Genomic DNA, 22803 nt, shown 5'->3' with positions numbered 1-22803 from the left:
GAAATTAAGATATCAGTGAGGAAGTGGGGAAACAGGTACAGTATTGTTTAAAAAGACCCACGAAACAGTATTCGGAGAAAAACTCCCATTTTTCAGTGAACCATGTGGACCAGCTTCAGTTTCTTCGTTATTTCAGTTGAAAAGTATGTAAAAGAGGCCTTCCTTTCTCCTCAAAAGTCAGTTTCTTCCCTGAGGGTCTGGAAAGCCTTGTTGTTCAAGATGAGAACTATGCTGCCAGTAGCTAATTAGTTATTGAAGGGAAAAATCATTGAAAATGTCACTTACAGAGAAGACTTGAGACTGCTTATTTTTTTGAGGCAGACATGAGGAGGAATTTTCTTGGAGGCAGTGACAAAAAAGTAGTAGCAGTAGTCGTGGTAGTGATGACTATGATGAGTAAGTTTCCCTCTAGCTTCCCAAGACTAAGATTTCCTTTTTGATATTAAACTCAGCCTTGAATAATCTCCTCTGCTTTTACCCCCTCTGAGCTCTGCTGCAGGGTTTATCTTCACTCATCAGCCTCCTGAGGAGAGCCAATGAACGGAAGGCAGACTTATTCAATCTGTTTCCTCAGCGTTCGCCTGGGCTCTCTGCACAGGAAGCCTAGCGCTCTGAGAAGTCAGAAGGAGGAACCTCTCCAGCTTTGAGGAGCCAGTCGATCAGGAGCACACACAGCTAGAGGAGAGGAGTGGGGAAAGGGGAGAGAAAACACTGACGTTGGCTGCTGAGGATGCACTGGCAGGCAAGAAACACTCCCCATGACCACAGCTAGGCTGGAGGTGGGCCATGAAAGCAGGAGCCGACATGAATATTGCTGGGAAGACTGTGTGTGTTTTTGTGCTGCTCACCATCACCAAGGTCACAAGAACAGTAGGTGAGTCTAACTGGGACCAATCAGCCATCAGGGTGAAACAAAGGGAATGTCTTCCATAAAAGCTATTCTTAATGCTGTGAATTTAATTGCTAAAAATTATGGAGCACAACTAAAACAATGCTTCCCCAATACCTTCTCTTGCTCTTCTTTTCTTAGTGGTCAGAGAAGGGCCAGGCATTATATCCGTGACTTTCGTGTAGGTAGTTATTTCATGAACCTTAGCTGGGCACGTACCTTTTGTCACAGATAGCCTCTAAATCCGCATGATCTGAGAAACTGATCCATTTGACATATTAAAAATATGCCCAGGAAAGTGTTTGTGAACTTGAAGCTTTTGGCTGTTTAGTTTCTGCTGAAGACAGGCTGCAGGATACTCTGAAACACGGCAGGGATCTCCTGCATCTTTCTGAGGAGCGGCGGAAGATCACTGATGGAGTGACGCTAGCGAGCAGTTTCTGGAATTTCGTTCTCAGGCTAATGGGCATGGTCAGTATTAAGAACGGGAAAGAATTCGGTGCCAAAGCCAGTGGCACTCCTAAGCCTTCCTATCCCCATCTTTTAGTGTAGTTGACTTAGTTTTAGCTACAGCAGCTATTGTCTGCCACATACTGTTCATTTGCATTTCTAGAGTTTGCGTTCTTTCAGACACCACGCAGCAATCCAGAGACTTGGTAATGGAACTAAAGACTTGAGCAGTGGTTCCAGAAAGCTAAACTGTATCTGTATAGAGGAGAAGGCAGATAGGTCTGTGAGACCCAAATTAAAGTAGGGACATCTCTGAATAATAGCATTTTTATTATGGACAGGTAGAACTAAACTGCGTGGACATGGGTTATTCCATTCCACTTTTCCAGAAAGTGAAAATGGCTCCTTGGTCATGTTTTAAAGAAAAAACTGATGCAGTCATTGTTGGCAGTGAGGGAACACCCGTATATAATGTATTTAGCTGATCAAATGAGGGATCCAAAATGGTTACCTCAATGTTACCCATTAGAGAAATAAAATGAAATGCTTTACAAACATTATTAAACATGGCATCAATAAACTCACAACAAGTACACTGGAGGTAAAAAACCTGTCCCAGTTCTGTAGGTAAATAGCTATATCAGAAGAATACTGAGGAACCCGTTCAGGGTCATACCTGATTCTGGTAGCATCAGAGACAGTCTGTATTGTAATTGTAATATTGAAGAAAATGGGTGAGACGAAGGGGAATCTTACTGACAAAAATTATTTTTTAAATTGATTTTTCTGGAAATATTAAAAAGAATCCAATGCCAAATATTTTTGGTTTTTCTGGGGGGTTGTTTTATTGTTGTTTTTTTCCACCTAAATGTAATTGGATTTTAACTCTTTGGTGTCCTGGTGAATTAACAATATTCCCCTTCAAATGACTGGGAAAGATGTTCAGTTAAAATCTAGTTTCCCCTCCTCCCCCCAGATAAAAAACAGCCCACATCTGATGGGAAGTTTTTAGCTAACACTGCTCTTAAACATGTTTCCTTCAATATTAGGGTGGCTGTTCTGAGCAACATGTAGTGTTCAGTTTTTTTCTTCAGAGACCACAGGCTAAAGGTGTCAATGTGTGTATTCTATCTATCTGAGAATCTGACTGTATGAAGCTCAGAAGGAACTACAGTGAAGACTAGAGCAAGCTACTCTGAATGAAATAAGGTCATGCAAAAATTGTTCTGTGTAACCAGACTTTATCTGCATTAGCATTTTCCTTAACATTTCCTCAACGTGTTGGTTTGTGTGGTTTGGTTAGTTTTCACAACTTCAGAAGGGGCAGCTCAGAAGCAAGGCTGAGGTCACTTTATGATTGTCATATCTACATCTGTCCACAAAGAAAGCTGCATAATATGCTACTGAAGCTGCTGGTGCATGATCTGTACTAACAATTCTCCTGTGGCAATCCTCATAAAAGCGGCAGTGGAAAAGACTCAAAACATTTTTCATAACACTCTGAAGACTTCTCTAGTTTAACTGAGGCAGTTGTGTGCATACTCCAAAGAAAAGGGGATAAGGGAGGGCAAGACCTTCCATGACAGGTTCGTGCAAAAGTCTCTTTTTATTGGATTAACATTTGCAATGTCAGACTGTGTAAGTCCTGCATCTGCATTTGTATCCTGTGACAACAGCTGTGCCCAAGTGTTTCAGAGGAAGATGCAAGAAATTCATTGTCAGTAATGACGTGATTCTCTGTGGCTTTTTATCAATAGTAAAAAAACTGAAGTCAGTGGCATTGCGTCAGTGCTGGAATTAGAGTGTATGAGGTGAATAGAAGCAGAGTTGCAGAGCTACCTGGCTAGTGTTCAAGTTTACCTACATCCATAACTTTCTTCAATGTTACTGCTTTCATTTCATTTCTTTCCTTAACACAAGTTGTAAATTCTCTTTCACTAGCGTTCTAGTGGTTTATTGCCTTTTATTTTTTCACTTCTACTGTGTTTCAGTGGCCCTATCTTTCTTGCCACCTATTCTAGTTTACTGGAATCTTGATCTGGAGACAAAAAATCATAGCCTAAAAACTTATTCTGGCAAACTTACATTTGTCTTAATTTCACTATTTCTTTGCTGTGCCTTTGGGTCTGTGTGCTGGAATCATTCTGACTTCTTTTACCCTAAAAACACCTGAACCCAAACAGCCTGGGTTTCTTCCTCAAATGCTTAAAACAGAATTCTGTACTATTAAATTAAGCAAAAAATTTTCTCAGGAGAGATCTAAATTGCCCTGGTACAATCTTCAAAGCATGTCCTTGTGACATTAATATTTTACTTTGCTGTGGTCCAAACGCAATGTCTGAATGTGTCTAGTTTCATAACCATGGAAACAAAGAAGTTCAGTCTTGGAAGCTGACCACATTCTCTATGACCACAAAGCAGATCTTATTTAATTTGTAATGCATTTGTAGAAGTACATGCTATGTAAAACTCAAAGTTGATATGTTTTGTATACAATCATTCATAAGAAAAAAGCGTAGAGAATCTTCTTACGCTGCCCTATCTTCGTATTGAGTAAGAAAATGCTAGGAAGTACTGTGCTAAAGCTAAGCACTAAGCAAAGTATAACTTAGATTTTAACCAAATAAAAGTGAGATCATAAGCATATTTTCACACTGTCCCTCATCTGCTCTCTGCTAAGTATGAAAAAGAGGGCATGCAACCTACCTTTTACAGCCAATGATCTATTTTTGTTTAGAATAGCAGGAAAACACCACTTAAGCACAAACAGCACAATTTATTTATTTATTCTTCTCATTAGGAAGAGAGTAAAAGGCCAAGTTCAGCGTGCAGGACAAATATAAAATGATATAAACCATTCTGCATTTGTTTCTATACTGAGAAATAGGGGGCCTTTGCACTTCATTACATACACTGTTGTAATGCTACTGAAAGAAATATTACCCACGCCACTTTGACATCCAGTGTAAATCTCTTTTCCCCTCACCCATTCCAGGACAAAGATCTACTTACTTTGCACACAGAAGCTGCTATACCAAGTTTGACATTTACAACCAGACTGATACAGTATGTGACAGCTTGTTAAATTCAGTGATGGTTTATTACCAGTTGAGGATTTGGCCAACAGTGTTTGTTCTGCAAGATGGATGACTCTAACACATCATTTAAACACCAACTAATTCCTTCATTAAAGAATTGTACCCATCCCTTTTTTATGAAGTCATGTTTACACTGAGACATAGCCCATCTATGTGAGGGTAGAAATAAAACCTCAGAAAAGACCCTTACATCAGTGCATTGAAATGGGAATAGGAGATATTTTCTAGGAATAATAATGATTACAGATGAGTGTGAGTAGGAAACTAAACTTCTTTAAGATATGACCATGCTGAAAAAGCTGTGATCATAGCTTCAAGAAACAGTCATATGAGCTCAGGCCAGCTAGTTCATGTATTTCTACCATGGAAATTAGAGTACCCTATTTACTACTCACCTAACATGCAGGGTTTATTTTCTCTGTCCTGTGCTGTTGCGGCTACGTTTTCAGAGCCACAGAGCGACCATGAGTAAACTGTGAGCACTTTAGCAATCCCCACCCTAGTACAAAGCACTCCTATCTGTTTGTCTTTCACTTCATTCCAGACAAGCCTTGCTAAGTGTAACAGTCACTCTGTGGAAGGGCAAAACAGATGCAGAGCTCAGCTTGTTGTATCTGACCTCTTCCAAGCATCCGGTACTGCCTTTTTGATAATGACTTGCTATGACTCATATATTCATTCCAAGATACAGTTAGTCATTTGCTTGTGGTATGATCACTGTTTCAGTTCATTATATCTCTAAGTTTAATATGCCACAATCTGCAGAGGGAGGGGGGAGATGTACCAGAAAACTGTGGTAGAATTTTACTGTAACAAATGAAGACACAATAGGATTCTGCCTGAGGAAGTAAAAGAGTGTGAAAACCAGCTAAATTTCTGCAGAGGTTGTCATGGAACTTGAGTCATTTTGGGGGCAGCAAAAAGTTGGACGGTGGGTTGAAACCTGCTACAAAGAGAGACTGGAAATCTTTCCTACTTGAAAGGAATCAAAAGCCCTTTAAGCTGCATAGCTGTCTCTGATTTTGCAGCGATTCCTCTGAAAATTTTAGTGGCTTCACAATCAAATTTTCCTGTTTTTAAAATCTTTCTTTCTCCTTTTACTGTGAGAAAGACTCTGAGAAGCGGAAAAAAACCACTGAATAAGTGAGACTGCAAAGGAACTCATGCAAATAGTTATCTACAAGAGCTGTCGAACACAAGGGGCAGAGAAAAGTCTTCCTCAGAGCCTTTTCAGTTACAGTGATTTTTAACATGACAACAGTAACCAGCACATTTCTGAAACAAAAATATGAACTCCTCAACTGAGTTTGTTTTTTGTGAGAGAGGATAGATCCATTTTCAAACATAAAAGTGGAATCTGTAAGTGCATTGGAATGTGCGCTCAATAGCGCTTGAGAACCTCCTCAGACATGGCTTAAAATCTTCAGCAGTCAAGAAGAAACAGTGAGGGATGGCATAATATTACTGGTATTATAATCAGATGAACTTCAGGGGGGCTGGAGTCAAATTGGAAGACCTCAGTCTAAAGGCCTCCTACCCTACCCGCCTGTCAGATGAGTCTTCAAGGTGGAACCTGCTTATGATAGATTTGCATCCATAATCAAGGTAGAATGGCTCAGCCTGGAGCTGTATAGAACTCCTGCAATCTAACTCACCTGTTTTCTACCTTAGTGTGACAAACAGCACATACTTCTGGCTCCTGAGCTTTGTTTGCTCCTTCTGGCTAACAGAAAAAATGGTTGCAGTTTTTCAGAGTCCACCCAATTGTGAAGAATGAGACAGGAGACAAGGAGCTCTTTACAATAAATGTATAGATATACGATCCTTCATGCCATCTCTCTCACGTATAATGAAATAGTTAATGGTACTGATATTTGATGATTGTCCTGTGGTTATCACTGCACTGATATGAGCTTGACAGCTCACACCTCTTCAGATTTCTTGTTCTCTTCGAGTGAGGCCTTTGCTGCACTGGTTATCCCCCTTTTCAGCTAAAGCAAGCTGTGAGTTCAGCTTAGCTATAACGTGGGATTTCACCTTGAGTGAAGTATCAGTGTACTGGCTTGTTTCTGAGCCGCTGTTTGAATATACAAATGCCGATGTGTATGGCATAGATGCCCTAATGCATTGGTCATAAACTAATCAGCTATTACAGAGGATACTTTAGCAACTCTTAGCCATTTTACAGTAAAGCACCATTCCAAAAATCAGTGGCGCAGAGATGGTCTGAGAAAAAGAACAGGATACAGAGGAATTCAGAATCCCTCTACAACTTTATTGTAAACGTAATATTGCATTTAAACATGACTCAGCAGATTTTAAGCTGACTGATGTGGCTTATCATTTGAAGTGAATGGTACCTGATTCATTCAGGGGAGAATATGACAGAAAGGCATAGCAGGAAGCACTGCTTTTGCTCCCTCTTTCTTTAGTCTTGAAGCACACAGGCTGTTATGTTGGGGAACGTGTACATTGCTGCTTAGGAGATGCAGAGTTCAAAGACAAGTAAAATGCTACTGCTTTAATATGTAAATGCAAGTGCACACAGTTAAATACGCACAACATTGTCACTCATGAGCAGCATTTGCAAACATTATCCAAAAACCCCAGCCGCAGCACACAGGCTGTTTGAATGCTTAGGTCTGCTTAGTCATTTTCAGATGAGGTCAGCCATACTAGTGGCATAACTCAGTGCTCTGAGGCTCTCAGCAGTGTTAAACTAGGAGAGGAAACACTTTATTCTCCAGTTTTCAGTGACAATCATAGGACTCACATCCAGAAACCATCCTGAGACAAAAGGCTTCTTTCAGTTACTCTCCTGGTAAAATCATCTGAGTTTAAAACGCATACCTCATGTTACCTTGAAATACCATTAAGTAGAAAAACCTCATCATTTAAAAACATTTCCAGTGTGATACTGCATCACAGAACACTGTTGGCAATTGAATTAAGGAAACAGCATTTGTGGTGCTTGTGGGTAATTCACATGTCAGAAAATGGTGTGACTAGATAGACTTTCTTTCTTCAGCTGTGCTTGGAAACATTAATCAGTGAATCCTGGCAGTGCTGAGAAGCAGGAAGCTAAGTATTATTTCCTTTATTTAATAAAAATGGGAAGTGGATGCTTCAGTGAAATATTATCCCCACCTAATTTTCCTTTTCTACCAGGAAAAAAAACAACACAAAAACCCAATAAAACAAACAACCTTCTCAGAATTACGCTCGTTACACAGCTGGAGTAACCAATACATTACAGCACTGTATGGTGTAGTGTGGAGCAATATTGCAGCTACGTATCAGCCTGCATGAGCAAGGTCTAGGTTTGGAAATGTCTTCACTCAAAAGGGTCCCAAATCTGGTCAATATAAAAAGAGCAAGCATGACTCATGTCCAGTATGTGCAAAAGAGAATCAGTTCTGCAAGCCCATGGAAAAAGAAAACCCAGGCAGATTAGTTTCTCGGCTAAGTAATTGGGGGACCCATAAGAGAAAACCAAACCAAATAAATAAATTAAAGGCAATCCCATGGGTGTAACTTGTCTTGAACAAACAGCACACAGATGAGCCATAATAGTGGACCAGCTCTTTCAATGGCCAGTGTGATAACTTTCAAAAAGGAGAAAAGGACTAGGTTCAAGCTCTTCTATACAGACATTTGGCTTCAAGTATATAGTTCATGGATCATGAAAAGATAAAGACAGGAGGTATTGTGCCTGATTTCAAGCAAGAGTCATCTTTTAAAGGCCAAAAGAAGAGTCAGCGTCATAGAAGGAAAAAATAATAAAATAGAAAATGTTTGCAAGCAAACGCAAAACGGAATTCAAGAACAAGACATGCTCACTGCTACAGAGTCCACACAACTGATATATCAATTGAGTAAAGTTTCTCTGCAATCTTAGCCTCACTAGCAAGAGGCACAGGGATATGGGGTATTTCATACGTTCACAGCTGCATATCTGGCACAAAGATGGGTGGGACTTACATTCATGTCCTGTGGGGACCGCTGCAGTAAAACCAGTACAGTCATGGTGTGACTGCATATGTAGACATTGTATACAGTCACAGTGTGAATGTGTATGTTCACAAAGATTCAGAAAATAAAAAGACACCCCTGACACATAAGACAAAAACCTTTCCTCCCCCACAAGCTCCATCATTGTTATTTATACTGTGGTCATATCTGGGAGGTGCAGGCTTCTGCCAGCAGTGCTGGATTTTGTATGAATGCAGAAGTAAAAGTTGCTTACTTCTCTGGTGCAACAGTTCCACAGAAGAGTCATTATCACGTGGCCAAATGCAATGGTCACATTTCTGTAATTTCAGCCTGTAAGTGGTGACAGCCCTGTGAGCAGCCAATGGAGGATTTGCCAACAGAAGCACACTATTCAGATGCTGAACTGCTTAAGACAATGGGCAGAAGCAGGGTCTTCCTCCACTGTCTTATCCCCCAGCATGAGCCTCAGTGGGAAATCAGTTGATAGTATTGAGAGGGCTGGCTGAGATAGGTCGCTGGCTCCATAATCCGCAGCTGTAATATCAGACGACAGACAACTTGCAGATGAGCGCAGACAGGGCCTCGCACCGGCATGTGACAGTGCAGACCAGAACTCCAGGGCTATGAGTGACATCGCTGGGCACCTTCTCACACATCCTTCTCCTTCTTTCTCTCCTTCAGGGAACAAAAGAGTGTCAGTGACAGTAGGTAGCAGCTCTATGCTCACCTGCCCTACCAAATCAAACAGAACCATGGTAACATGGAAAATCAGCCCCAAGGTTGGAGGCCCCTGCACCTTGGGATACAGGAGCGATCAGAACAAGACAGACAGAACCAACTGCAGCGACAGCATAAACTGGAAGTTCAGACCAGATCAGGACCCTACCCTTGCGATACAACAAGTGGGAATAGCCCACGAGGGAAATTATATCTGTGAAGTAGTATCAACAGAAGGGAATTTCCACGAGGCATACCACCTGACCGTGCTGGGTAAGGGGCTCCTTCCTCATTTTACAGATCTCTGGGGGACCAGGTATGGGCCTGGATGTACAAACCTCTTCTCTTCATGAACCAGGGGAAGTGTGCTGTAAGAAGAGGTGTCTTCTTGCTGGGATAAACTGTCATACATTTCACTGATTGTAATGCTGTGTCACTCTTCTCCTTATTTCCCAATACTCTTCTCCCTTCTGCTTCACATTTTTTCCACTGCCTGGTTAGAAATGATAGGTATGAAGCAATTTCCTATACATTAAAAGAGCATTCTGTTCCAGTTACCCTGTACAATCAATCCTTAATGCACTAAGTTAAGAGAACTAAAGCATATGAGAGTAGCAATTCCAAGTGCTGAGCTGCTCTATCAAGCACAGGATGTTCTTATCCAGACAGAACAAACAGACCCATTTCTTCTTCTGCGTTCAGATACATTCAGATACATTTTAAACCATGTGTACAATGGCTGCTTAGGATGAAAGTCTAATTCAGCCCTGTAGTTGGCATAATTCCCTACCACAATGTCCAGGGATACCTCCTCTAATGGTGCATGGCTGTGGTAACCCACCTGAATGGATGAGAGCTGTCCAAAAGGGAAAAAGAGGCATGAACTTAGTCTCTTGTGACTTTGTCCCATGTTGCTGTAATGACATGGCACCTCCCATGTCCTTCTCCTCTTTCCCCCCTGTTCATTTTGGGTAGAGAACAAGAACATCCTATCCCAGCTGCAGCAAACTAACTCCATGCATCTCCCCTTCCGGACGCTTTGCAGTCCCGCCCAGGCTGATCCTGTACTGCGATGACCGTGGGAGCCCCGTGTGCACGGCAGTGGCAGGGAAGCCGGCAGCTCGGATCTCCTGGGTCCTGGAGAGCAGCTTTACCCCCAGGGAAGAAGGCCATGACAACGGGACAGTGACTGTTGTCAGCAAGTTCACAGCATACGGCAGCAATGTGACTAATGCAACCTGCTTCATGTCCCACCCAGCTGGGAACCAGAGCAGCTCCATAGCCTGTCGTCCCTCAGGTGAGCTTCCCTTTGTGCACTCAGCATTCAAACCTTGTTTAGCCTCCTGTGCACACTCTTGTTCCTTCTAGGAAGGAAAATCTATAAAACTATAGAAACCTTCAGAGAAGTCCTGTATAGACAAGAGTACCATCCCTAACTGCCTTTGCCCAGAAACATCACCAACTTGTTTGTGTTCTGGACACTATATCCTAACGGTTTCTTCCCTAACAGGGATATACATGAGTGTGGTAGTATTTGTTTTGTAGTAGAAATGTTGGAATCACAAACAAAGCAGTCATGAGCTTAGTGTTAAAATAATCACTTGGAAGCTGAACATCAGCAACAGTTTTTAGATGCAAATGTAAAGTCTCTTGCTCAGGTCATGGTAAGAGAAAGAAAGCGAACCAACTCTTGTGTGGCCAGATGAAACAAATACATCACTTCATTCCAAGCTGGGACTGTCTGACACTGGATGACATTTCTTTCTGATTTTGGTTTTTTTTTTTTCTGCTTTTGAGAACTAAACAAGTTGCAGCATTGGGATACGCTGAGTCCTTGAGAGGAGTTCAGGTGTGGCTTAGTGAAAAAACATCCTAAGTGTGCACTGGGGGATTCCTGGGATCTGCTTTGGGTTTTGGCGGAAACTCCATTTGTGTTTGTGAGACAAGTTTCATTACTGACTTTCCCTTCTGCCAGAGGGGACTATATTTATCTTACAGGCATGCTGAAAAAGTGTGTGTATGCTAATAAGTTTTAATCTTATACTGAAATAATAAAGAACCTGAGCAGTGAGAAGATATAACTAACTTTTTTGTGTTTAGAGAACAGCTTTATCCTGCATGCCTCCATTTTTCTTTGTTTCCTGAGCATTTCAACCTTCACGGCTGTCATTTACTATTTTAAGCTCCGTGGCAACAGGTATGTATGACAGGGAGGTAAGGAAAGATTGTCTAGTGCTAGAAGATATCTTTAAGTATTGTCTGTGTCTTGAAATCAAATGATTCTGTTGGTCTGTGCTGCTATAAATAACTGAATTAACTATATCAAATATTTCTACATTGCAAGCACTGTCTGCTGCGCAAATCTTCACTGAATGATGCACCTGAGTAAAATATAAATAGGCAGAAGTTGGCAGAGGATCCTCATTTCGTTGCCTGCTAGAATAAGGGGGACTTCTTCATTCCGATAGGGAAACTGGCAGAATGCAGTTGTTCTTCAAATACTGTGATAGTCTGTCAGTGTCTCTCTTGTTTAGATCAGGGGTTTGGTTCTGCTGCCTGTTAATTTCTACCGAGTGCCAGAGGACTGACCAGTACTATCCTGCCATATCAGCAGACGGGGCAGCAGTCTCTATCTGTATTTGTGAAAGAGCTCCCTGGCTGAAGCTGGACCGTAGCCCCATTAGGATTTGCTATGGAGGAAGGAGCAGTTCCAAGGAAAAACTACAGAAATCATTTTTGCAGAGAAAGGTTGAATTAGCACCTGAACTGAAAACCTCAGCTATGCTCCCTCCTTCCCCTATTCCAAACCTGTTTTTTCTCCCAAACCTTCTCCCTCAAGGTGAAGAATTAGTTCAACCCGTTCTAACTGCAAATTGTACAACCTTGCAGAAGACTCTGATTTTAAATCTTCCGCTTCTACTTTGTGCTTAAGCTCTCACAAACACACAAACATGAGAAAAAGACCTCTAAAGAAAGTCAGGGTGCCATAATATCAGGATCAAAAGTCAAGGAGAGACATGAGAAGGCTCTTTTGTTTTACTCTTGATGACAGGAAAAAGAAACGTTTCATAGGCTTGTGATCAAAGAAACCAGTCTGTGATCCAGCCCAACCTAGGATTTAGGAGGAAATTTGATTTAATACTTGCTCTCTTTTCCACAGACCATGCCACAAACCCAAACCTTCTGAAACTGTCCAAAGCAGGCAAACCCTGCAGTTAAGGAGAACGATGCAAATTAGACCATCAACGATTCATGGATCTTCTGGTAGCCCTGAAAACATGGTCAGTAAAAGGACTGATTGTTAATCTGCATTCAGCGGGTGCTACTGTATCTCAGATGTTTGCTCTTAGCTGTATCTCAGTATCAAACAAAGCTTATCATCACCATAATTTCGACTTTGAGCAAACATTAGAAGCATGTTCCTCAGGAACTGCCATACTTTATCACAAGGAGTGAATCCCACCACTGGGATCTCCCTGGTCATAAGAGATACGCTGACCAAAACTCAGGAAGTGAGGCAGTATCATGGGTTATGGAATATTAAGAAAGCTATTAGTAAATGAAAGGATGAAACAACGAAACTAACAGAAACAGGGGAAAAAAATAAAAATAAGAATATCCCTCTTGGTTTCCAGAATGATAATGTGCAGGTTTTGAGGGCCACTCTCTACCTTGTATGGTCTTTCCACAACCAAATAACAAACCATTCTCAAGACAAAACATTCTATGAAACAATGGAAAGATGGCTCAGCTGCCAGCTGGGAGGTATTCTTGAACTGTCTATGCTCTTACAGTCTTTCTGTGTAGCTGAGCAATTCAATCATCAGCTCTATGTCTCTGTTCATAGAATCCTAGAATGGTTTCAGTTGGAAGGGACCTTAAAGGTCCATCCAGTTCCAAACCCCCTGCCATGAGCAGGGACACTTTTCACTGGACCAAACAGTGGACAGGTTGCTCCAAGCCCTGTCCAACCCTGCCTTGAACACTATCAGGGATGGAGCAGCCACAGCATCTCTGGGCAACCTGAGTGCCTCACCACCCTCACAGTAGATAAGTTCTTTATATCTAACCTAAATCCCCCCTGTGTAAGTTTGAACCCATTACCCCTTGTCCTATCACTATAGTCCTGATGAAGAGAAAGAGAAGTGTCTGTTCTCTACTGCCAAATATAAATAACAGCATTTCTATGCAGGCAAGATGTGTCAAGTCTATATTGTGAATATCTGTGCATCTACTGTACACACTAGGCTCACATTCTGTCATCAACTTAAAAAGGTGCTTCAGTTCTGGTTTCTGAAAAGACTTAGTCAATTCTAGTTGTTATTCTTATTCCTCTTGTTCTGGCGCCTTGCCTCCCAGCAGTTGCTGACAGATGCAGTTGCATTAATGTAAAATAATGGGTTAAGTCCCAGTGTTCTTGCTGTCATGTCACACAACTTTCATTAGCACATTTGTAGACTGAAACTGTAGGCTGATAGAGTCACTGTCAAGACTCTAGCATACTATTTGTTTTTTTCTAGAGAATTACACCCCAATACATTTTTTTCTTCAGACCAAAGTGAGGTAGAAGGGGAGGAGAAGGAGGCAAGTGAACCAATACCTCAGCTTTACTCTCCAAATCTTTGACAGAAACAGCAATACGTGTTCTTTGGTAGAAAAAGCAATAGAGGGTTATTTTTCTTGAGGCTAAGAGGAATAAATATGGAAGCACTGTCTCCCACTAAATTCTTCAGTCCAGACAAAAGACTTGCAGGGTATTGCCAAACTATTTACAGTTTTTGGTTTTGTTTTTCTAGGATGACACAATGGAAGTGGAACCTTATACTATTTATGTGCAGAAGGAAAACGTAATTTACAACTCAGTGTCTGATCTGACAGTGGGGAAGAATCTGCCACAGGGACTGTCACCAGCAACATGAATGATTCACCAACACTGGAAAGGGAGAGAGACACTTTATAAAAGACTGGTTATAGGACGAAACTTCTCGGAGGATTTCTTCGGATTTTGGGGCAACCTAGCTCCCTAGGCCTGTTCAGACACCTGTGCTTGCTGAGGAGTCTGTATAGTTCTTTTTCCCTGCTCAGGAAAGGAAACAGTTTTCCTGTTACTCCTTGGGAAAATGTGACTGATTCCATGCCATAATTTTTCCTGGAAAAGCTGTTGTGATCCTCCCTTTGCTATTCTTGCCTTGGAGATCCTAGGTTTACCAGTCACTTTTAGGCATTACTTTGATGCTCTTGACACTATGTTGCACACATTTGAGAGACTGGAGTAGTCTCCTGTCTGAACTAAAACGAAACACTCTCCAATCAACAGCCACTTCTTTCTAGTTCATGAATTACTAACATAGTGGCCTGAGTACTGATCGTCACAGAATAGCTCAAACGGTGGAAGATATTGGTAGGGAAGACTGTTAATCCCCCGGTCCTGAAAATGGAAACGAGTGATGAATTTAGAAAGTCATCCATTAAGAAAGAGAATTCACTAGCATCATTAATTTACTTTTTAGGTTCATATTCAGTATTTCCACTAAATGTGTTCATTCTGTTTTTCAGATTGTCATGATTATTTTTCCGTAAGATTCTCTCATGATATGGTATTGCTGTCTTCCTTAAGAGTATTGGCATTAAGATACTGTAAAAGAATTATGTTACTCAAATCCGGTAAGCTACTTTTAACAGAAACAAACATCAAATATTTCATAAACTGAGTTCAAAGATATCTGCTATAACTGTGCAATAATGTAGAAAAAGGATAAAATGCTTACTAATTCTAGTCATATTTATTTTAACTACCACAACTGAAGTTTCTTTTCATTCATATTTCTAGATGTTTTATTGATAATCTTTTAAATATACTTGCAAGTTCACTTTTTTGTATGTAAATTAGTTTATGTATCTTAGTGTGTCTCACATTGAGGTGACTTCTCACTTTCCCAAAATATCATTTGGGAATAAGTCAAATAAATCGTCCTCTATATACTACCAGTTCTTAAACTTTTTGGATTGATGCCTTACTAGCTGAAGTATGAACAGGCTTTATCGTAAAAGTAAAGAAATCCATTTGTAAATCTCTGTTTACTACCTCTTATTTGAGTATTTTAAAAGACTGACCAGGTACTTGATCTGATAGTAGGATCAGAAGAAACAGATTTTTCCTCTAGACCATAGAAGTGTCTTTGCCACGCATTGCTAGAGCTTTCTTTTGAGACAGCCTCCCAAGGACTATAACTGAGTGCCTGGAAAACAGACTTCTAAATTAATTGCAGTTACTAAATGTATTACTCATGTAAACTGATACATACTGGTTATTTATTCTCACTCCAGCACCCACTTTTGTCCAGGTGCTCTCAGCATGCAAGTATTGCTTTTCTCCATTTCTGTATATCATGTTAGAATAGAAGGGATCAAAGATGAATATCAATCAACTACAAACAAGTTTAAAGGAACCTCAGCTTCCAGTGACTTACCAAGGAAGAGAGTCAGTCAACTTAGTCATAATCCTCTAAAATTCACCACTTAAAACAGCTGTAACAGTGTCCAATGTCCTTTCTCCCACCCAAAACCAGAGTGCCATCAGTTCTTAGACTTCTTTCTGTGGACTGGAAAGTCATTTATGTTGTTCAGTGATCATAAAGTGGGGTTCATCCTACGAGACAGCAGCTCTTGAAAGTAGATTCTTGTCAGTTTATATGTAATATGTTATATTCACAGAAGCATACTCTCTCCTAACCTGCTGTGTAGGTGTAGGGTTTTATAATCCTTTACAGACCTATTACCCTGGACTAGATCAGGTGTTTCAGAGCTGGATGTTGCTAAATTGCTAACTGGTTGATTATTTCCTGTCCTCTGTTCCACAGTCAGGCCTGCTATTGGCAGAAAACAAGATTTTGGTTTGTGACTGTGATAAATTATATGAGTTGAGTCTTATGTATACACACATATGCATATAAACTCTTTGTGTCTACCAGTAGAGAAGGTCTAGAGGAGAAAGTCCCTTCCTACACTTTTCTTTCTCCATCAGGGTACTTGCTACTTCTCTTTGCAATGTGCTGTTACTGTACTGCAGTCACCCTCCACGCAAAAGTGCTGTGTTGACTGTCTCTTAGCGGTCAGGCAAGTCTGCCCTATAAACTCCCCAGCATGTTGTAAAGTCACAGGAAGAAAGCAGCTTTTTAGTTCCTCCCATAAAGAAAGGTTTTGTCTTTAACCACATCTACCAATGCTACCTCTTGCTGAAACATTTAATTTTGCTAAATTTGTATCTCCCACCTTTGCTGATATATTACATCTTCATGCATGCATTCCAGTCTCTTGACTATTTACAGCTGCCATTCCAGCTCTAATCGGGCAGTTGTAAACATGGTTATCTTATGACTATAGAGAGTCCTGAGCTCCAAGCTCACATCAAGACAGCAGATTCTGTGCTATTGTGCATCCGCAGAGCAGCTGCTCACTGAAGTGCAGCAGGCCTCCTTCAGACTAAGATGGCACTGGCAGTGCTAAAAAATGCATGCATTACAAATCCTGAGACCGAACCCAGCTTCTGTACAAACATCAGTTCTTGGGCCTCCTTCACCAGCAATTATTTCATGGGAACAAAGTCAAGCCCTTCATCACCCATCACAGCAACATGTAAGATTTCATCAGATTACAAATTGTAGCAGAAAGGTCATTGTGTCATCACTTACCTGCTTCAAACACTTTCCTAACAACAGAATCCATTGAAAGTGGTGTTTCAGATATTACCCTGTCTCTGCACCCCAGTAAGTTTTAGGACTTACAACTACATTCTCCTGCCAGTATCACCTACTCATATTTGTAGTTTATTACTTATCCTGCTGTGCATCATAGCTGTCCACTGAACCCTTCTGGTTCAGCGTGTAACTGCTCTGCAGTTCTGCCCAGCTTACTTCCAATTATGAATTAAAATGACTACGGTAGTTTCTACTTTCATCCTATTGGCAACAGAAATTAGAGCTGGATGACTTTCACATGAGCATTGACATAGTCACCTACCTCTAGATGTAGCAAGGACTTCCCCATGAAAAACTAATTTCCTCATGCAAATCTAGAGAACAAGCGCATTGGCAAGGGAATGCTAAAGAAATGGATTTGGGGTTTTTTTTAAGAAAATAACATTTATTAAAAGAAATATTAAAAAAATCTAAAGTCTTTATGAGCAGAGTAAAAACTGATTCATATTAACTGGCAGGGAAAGAAAAGTGTGCAATGCATTTAGTCATAACTAGAAAGAAAGCTCAAAAAATACATTTGCATAGAAAGAAACTATGCAGTCAGACCAAAACCTGTTCACAGAAAATATTATGCAAAGAATTTTCACTACTGAATCTATTTCACTAGTGAATACATAAGAAAGGCTTCCATAGCCTAACCTGTTCTCCCTTGCACTGTTCTCCCTTGCATTCGCTATTGACAAAACATTTCTCTTTGACTAGAGATGCCAACTGTCACTGACAACAAGTGAAGTTTAAAAATAATTCACCTTTGTGCCTGTTATCATTGCCCTCAGATGGGACACTCCTTGGTTAGGAAACGGGATGAACCTCCAGAAAGGTACCTCATCACTTTTTTTCAACGTCCTGTCTTAACTTCTGCGCTGACACCTGTTCAGTGAAAATGACATTCTTTAGGGTGTGGGCACACTGGAATTACTGCTGATTGCACTGATCGAATTGTCTAACAAGAGAAATTCTTTTGATGTCCTATTTTAGCTTCAGTTATCTTGATCTTCAGCCTCCCACCGCTGTTTGGAAAAGCAGAATGAGATATCTCACTGTGCTAAATTGTGGGAGAGAGAAAAAAAGGGTTTCACAGCCCTGGTGCACAAAGTCATATATTTGTTGATGCTTCATCAATGATTCCGGGGTTTTTTCCTTCACGTCACAGCCCCTCTGACATATATATGTATATATATAAGTATATATGTATTTAGGTCAGCATTTTTAGGCAATACATCCATAAGAAACATTCCAGCTACATCCAAATGAAAATGGTAATTCAGGAACACCTATTATGACCACTAGATGACAGTTTCATCTCACCCTCTGAAAAACACTGCCAGAGGAGAAGCATCAGTTCTCCACACACTTTCTTACTAGATTTGGGATTCTAGTGACTCATTTTCTTACATGTGGAACTTCGTTTGTGACAGGATGTTCTCACAAAAAAAAAAGGGCAGTTTTCCATGTATGACACCATCGAGCAGTAATGCAATTCTAAGGAAAATCAACAAAACAAACACACTACTCACCAAGAATTTCATTCAGAAACTGTTGGGGGTATCTCCATGGTATACACAGCGCTCAAATGTGCAACATTAAGCTGGTTCTAAGGATATGGAGAAGAGAATAGGGAAAAGCCAGTAGGATGTCTAGGGCTGGTGTAGTAAAAGGCAAATTGGGAAGAAGATGAGGAAGTGAATGAGAATTCAAAGGACTGCAGTTAGACAGGAGTTCCTCTCCTTTTTCAGCACTCCACCTTCTCAGTGGGAGGGATCATTCTTCTCCTCTTTTTATAGGCATCAAAATCTATCTACTACCTGGGGTCTCATAGAGCAGCTAATTCCCTCCTGCAGTCCCCACTGTCCCCTTACCTCCTGGACTGCTGTTTCAAGATGGGAAGTAGGTGTGTGTGGGATCCCAGCAGAGAGGCAGCAATGGGCAGGGATGTCTGGGCTACTTAAACCTGGTGCTGGTAGGACCAAATCTACAGATCTGCAGTAGAAACCTTAAATGTCCTACGCGTTCAGTAAAGGCCATCCCCTCACTTCCACAGACCCCTGGCCTCAGTACAGGCAGCAGCAGAACAGAATACCATCTGCTTTGGTTGGTGCTCTGTTTAGAAAACTGGTCCTTATAGTCTAGATAAAATAAACTCTGAAGTCACCTTTGTCTGAATTTCCTACTCTTCTCCCTTTTATACCCATCATCTAGAACCCAGAAAATTACACACCTTCTGTCAAGGTGAAATCCTTTTAAGGGATCATTTGGCATCACATAAGAGTTTACATCATGCTTAATCTCCATCTTTCATTTTGGGGAGAGGAACAGGAAGTGGGTGAGAGATCATTGAATACAAGCCTAGTGGGTAAGAGTGATCAAAACCTGGAGGAAAGCACAGTGTAGAAAGCATGAGTGGCCACACTTCAAGCTTCCATGAAGAACTAAGATGGGGAGGGGCTTGAAAACTAAGGAGAGTTGACACTGGCCCTGCCTTTTAAATGTATTACCACTCTGTTAAGGAGGGCCTTTCTTTCTTGAGAAAACCCAATGAAACATGGCCAAGAATTTCTGATCACAGCAAAACAGAGGCATACACACCTGTCAGGAGCATTTATTTCACCACCTCTTTGCCCCTTCCCATATACCTTTATGGCTGTCTCACAGAGAAAATCAAGGACCAAATACTTTTTAAAAGCTTTCATCACAGTCACATGCCTCAATCCCTTTCACATTTCTAGTGAGTAACCACTTCCCATGCTCAGTTCAGCACACCCATTTCTTCTTTTTTTCCTCACTGTAAGCACTTGGACGTCTCAATACTGAAATGCTGATGAAATGTTGAACACCACCAAAATGAGGCTTCTGTATCAAGTCACATTGCAGACACATTGCAAGGGTCTGAAGATGTTCACACAAACCTGTGTGATGTGAAAAGCTATTTATCCAAACACAAACCAGACAGAAGTCTGGGCATGGACTTACGTGATCCATCATGCTCCTTGGTGTGCTGTTTCAGGAAACGGAAGTGGGTGGGTGTGAGATCCCAGCAAAGAACAGGGCTAGCTAGTCCTGGTGCTAGTAGGACCAGCATAGATCTACACTAGGAACCTTAGGACAGGTTATATGATGGTGGCTTACAGATGAATGACTACAGGAACATGTTTTTTGGGAGTGTTTACCACTGGCTGTAGTGAAGTGCAGCTGCATTTTTCCAGCTCCAGGACCCACACTGCAGGAAAGCAACTCAGTACAAATCTACTATCAAGGTGGAATCTGATGTAGGGAATATAAAAACCGAAAGGATGCTGCAAATGTAGGAGCTGCCAGTACCACAGCAGAGCAGCATGGGAGCTGATGAAAGGTGAACTTTTCAAAAATAGCTCTCTTTACCCCGTTGATCCATTGAGGTTGATGCGACCAGTGAATCATGGCTCTCTGGGCTTGGTATCAGTGTTTCAAGAGCAGTCCGGAATACTGTAGCAGAACAATAATATTGTTGTGACTGTCAGTGAGCGTTTCTTACCCAAAGATCTTAATGGCACTTCAACATCACTTGCAAGTTTAACCTAATTAATCCCTTCTGAAATATCATCAATATTTTAAGGACATAAAAGGACATAAGGACGTAGTGATTTGGATGCAATCACCAAGCACTACATTTTGCCTATTCAAATATCAGGATAGATCAGCTGCAAGCATAAGGAAAAATAATGATAAAAAAATGATACTGACCTACTCTGGAAGGTGCATGGTCTTCTACTCATGATAGATACTGTGCAAAATCTAAGCATTAGCTTTATCATCAAAGCGCAGCCACCTTTGAGAGCCCAAACACAGAAAGCTGTGAAAACTGTAAATGTATCGAAGAGTTACAGAAAAGAAAGTGAAAATTCTAACATCAAACTGAAACTGCCAAAATTAGTTTAGGTGGGCAAGTTGTCCTTCACCCCTCATATTCGCTCCACGTCATAGAAGAGTGTATAACATCCTTACAGAGAATAATACTGAGTTTTTAAGGGAAAAAAATAATGTCGTTTGGTATTTGATTTAAGATGTCACTTAGCAGTAAATGAATCACTGTCTTTTGTCTTTTTATTAGGAAATACTTTCCACAGGACACTGTGGGCTTTGTTTGCATGTTTGTTTTCCCATGGTCTCCCCACTTCACACTGACCAGTGCTCAGCAGCGGTTTAGCTGTATAAGCTGATGAGCTCATGCCTTAAAGCAGAAAGGTTACACAAGACGCAGCTGCTAACACTCCCAAGGCTGAAAATCTACAAACACTGCCACGTGTATGCAGGGGGGGAGGGTGGATTTAATAAGGAAAAAAAAAAAGGGAACAGACCTGCAAAAACAATGCACAGCGTTGTGTCATCTGCTCTCTGTGCCCGTTTCAAGCTCTCTTGCACCAGCTGAAAGTAAACATTTTTTTCCTTTTTATCGTTTGTATCTGTAGCCATACAACAGGACTCACAACATCACTTAGATGACCACATGACCGTGAAAGAGACCAAAATGCAGAAGGATAACTTGGAAGAGTTCTTAGATGTTATTCCGGGTACAATGTGTCCTCATTGCCTTACTCCTCACATATCATGAAAAAAAGAAAAAAAAAGATCTAGAAAGGACCAAGTCAATTTTGGGGGTAAAGGAGGAGAGAAAGTTTGTAAAAATTTCCATGGTGACTCTTCAGCTTATAACTAGATTCCACGAACCTTATTCATCCCGTAAAGGGGGCAAATCTCGAGTCATATAGAGTCCAACATATGCTCACTTGATTGCTTGTGATGTAGGAGGATTGTATTTCTCATGCCCTGGCTAAAGATTAAAAGGAAGCTGTTGGTCTGGAGGTGGACACCAAAACTTTTTTTGACAGCAATTTTCTTTCCCTGTTTCAGACTTTCATCCAAAACATGCTTACTTTGGCAGCCTGCACAGAGGGCAGTGAAATCATAAAGAGCCACTGTCCAATCCTTACCTCTGTAGGACAGCACACCAAATGCAACCTTTTTAATTGCCGCTGTTTTGATCTAAACTGTTTTGCCAAACTGGAAACTTCTTTTTTATTTTTTCAGTTTCTATTCTTGTGTTGCTGTCAGGACCTGGAGGGGCTCAGGAGACAAACTTTTCCCAAGAGCTTTTGAAGTTGTTGCTTTACTTGCTTTTTAACTACCTAAAGACAAAAGGGGGTGAGGATTGCTGGGAGGGAGAAGGGGAAAATGACTTGTGCTGCTCAAGAACATGACTGAAAGAATGGTACAAGGAATAATGAGACCCTGCCTTTATGCTGCTGGCTCAAATTTGAGGTGACTGAAGGTTCCTAACTGCTATCTTTTTACCCTTGTTTATTACTGTAATGTCTAAGGACTAATCACAATGGACAAGTATTTAGTAATTGCTATACAAACAGGGAGCTGTAGACAGTCCTTAACCTAAAGAAATTACAATTTTAACAGGCATGCCAAACATGACAGACCAGGATGTTATCAGTGATGTTGAAAAGCACATGCCAATTGCGGCAGCATAATCAATACTTATATAACAATAACACAATAATGCCCAGTTACACCTTCCTGGATCAAAGTTAAGATTTTCAAAAAGAGTGTGAGATACATGAATGCACTGAGAAAGCTCACTTTAAATTACTAATTCTGTGAGCTGATATGCTCTTCACTGATAGTTTCCATTTCCGTTGCAACATCCTGTAGAAACAAATGCTAAATCTTCTGCCATTTAAGTGTTCTCCATCTAAAAGCTCAAAGCAAAAATAACAACCTAAGTTGTTATAAGGACTTTTCTTGGGTAGGCTTCCAGGCAGTTAAATCAAAGGTATGTAAGTCTCACCGTATTCCTACTGTGGAGAGGGGCAAATAGGCAGAAGATGGAATTTCAGGCATGAGAGATGGGACA

At 40.9% G+C, this 22803-nt stretch overlaps 1 protein-coding gene and 1 long non-coding RNA gene across 2 annotated transcripts; one reads left to right on the top strand and one right to left on the bottom strand.

Annotated features, from left to right (window-relative positions):
* The first annotated feature begins 603 nt into the window (after positions 1-603).
* CD200R1 (CD200 receptor 1) lies at positions 604-15218 on the top strand. The gene is made up of 6 exons (XM_065676670.1): positions 604-874; positions 9112-9420; positions 10193-10444; positions 11248-11344; positions 12308-12428; positions 13944-15218. Exons 1-6 carry the CDS (start codon positions 787-789, stop codon positions 14064-14066), a joined length of 990 nt encoding a protein of 329 aa, XP_065532742.1. The 5' UTR covers positions 604-786; the 3' UTR covers positions 14067-15218.
* On the bottom strand, positions 4159-20713 carry LOC136013186 (uncharacterized). The gene is made up of 5 exons (XR_010612179.1): positions 20625-20713; positions 18422-20366; positions 17654-17774; positions 9486-9640; positions 4159-9105 (listed from the first exon to the last, which is right to left on the bottom strand). It is a non-coding gene; the product is annotated as an uncharacterized LOC136013186 (long non-coding RNA).
* Positions 20714-22803: the final 2090 nt, after the last annotated feature.

Source organism: Lathamus discolor, chromosome 4 (genome assembly GCF_037157495.1).
Source record: "Lathamus discolor isolate bLatDis1 chromosome 4, bLatDis1.hap1, whole genome shotgun sequence".
NCBI classification, from domain to species: Eukaryota; Metazoa; Chordata; class Aves; order Psittaciformes; family Psittacidae; genus Lathamus; species Lathamus discolor.
The sequence above is the reverse complement of the archived record's forward strand: the minus strand, read 5'-3'. Positions and strand labels throughout refer to the sequence as shown.

Bases quoted from the DNA above. Each gene is read 5' to 3' on its own strand.
- CD200R1 (XM_065676670.1), top strand. From the start codon at position 787: ATGAAAGCAGGAGCCGACATGAATATTGCTGGGAAGACTGTGTGTGTT. The intron at 9,421-10,192 runs GTAAGGGGCTCC...GACGCTTTGCAG, and splicing joins ATACCACCTGACCGTGCTGG to TCCCGCCCAGGCTGATCCTG. The intron at 12,429-13,943 runs GTCAGTAAAAGG...TTGTTTTTCTAG, and splicing joins CTGGTAGCCCTGAAAACATG to GATGACACAATGGAAGTGGA.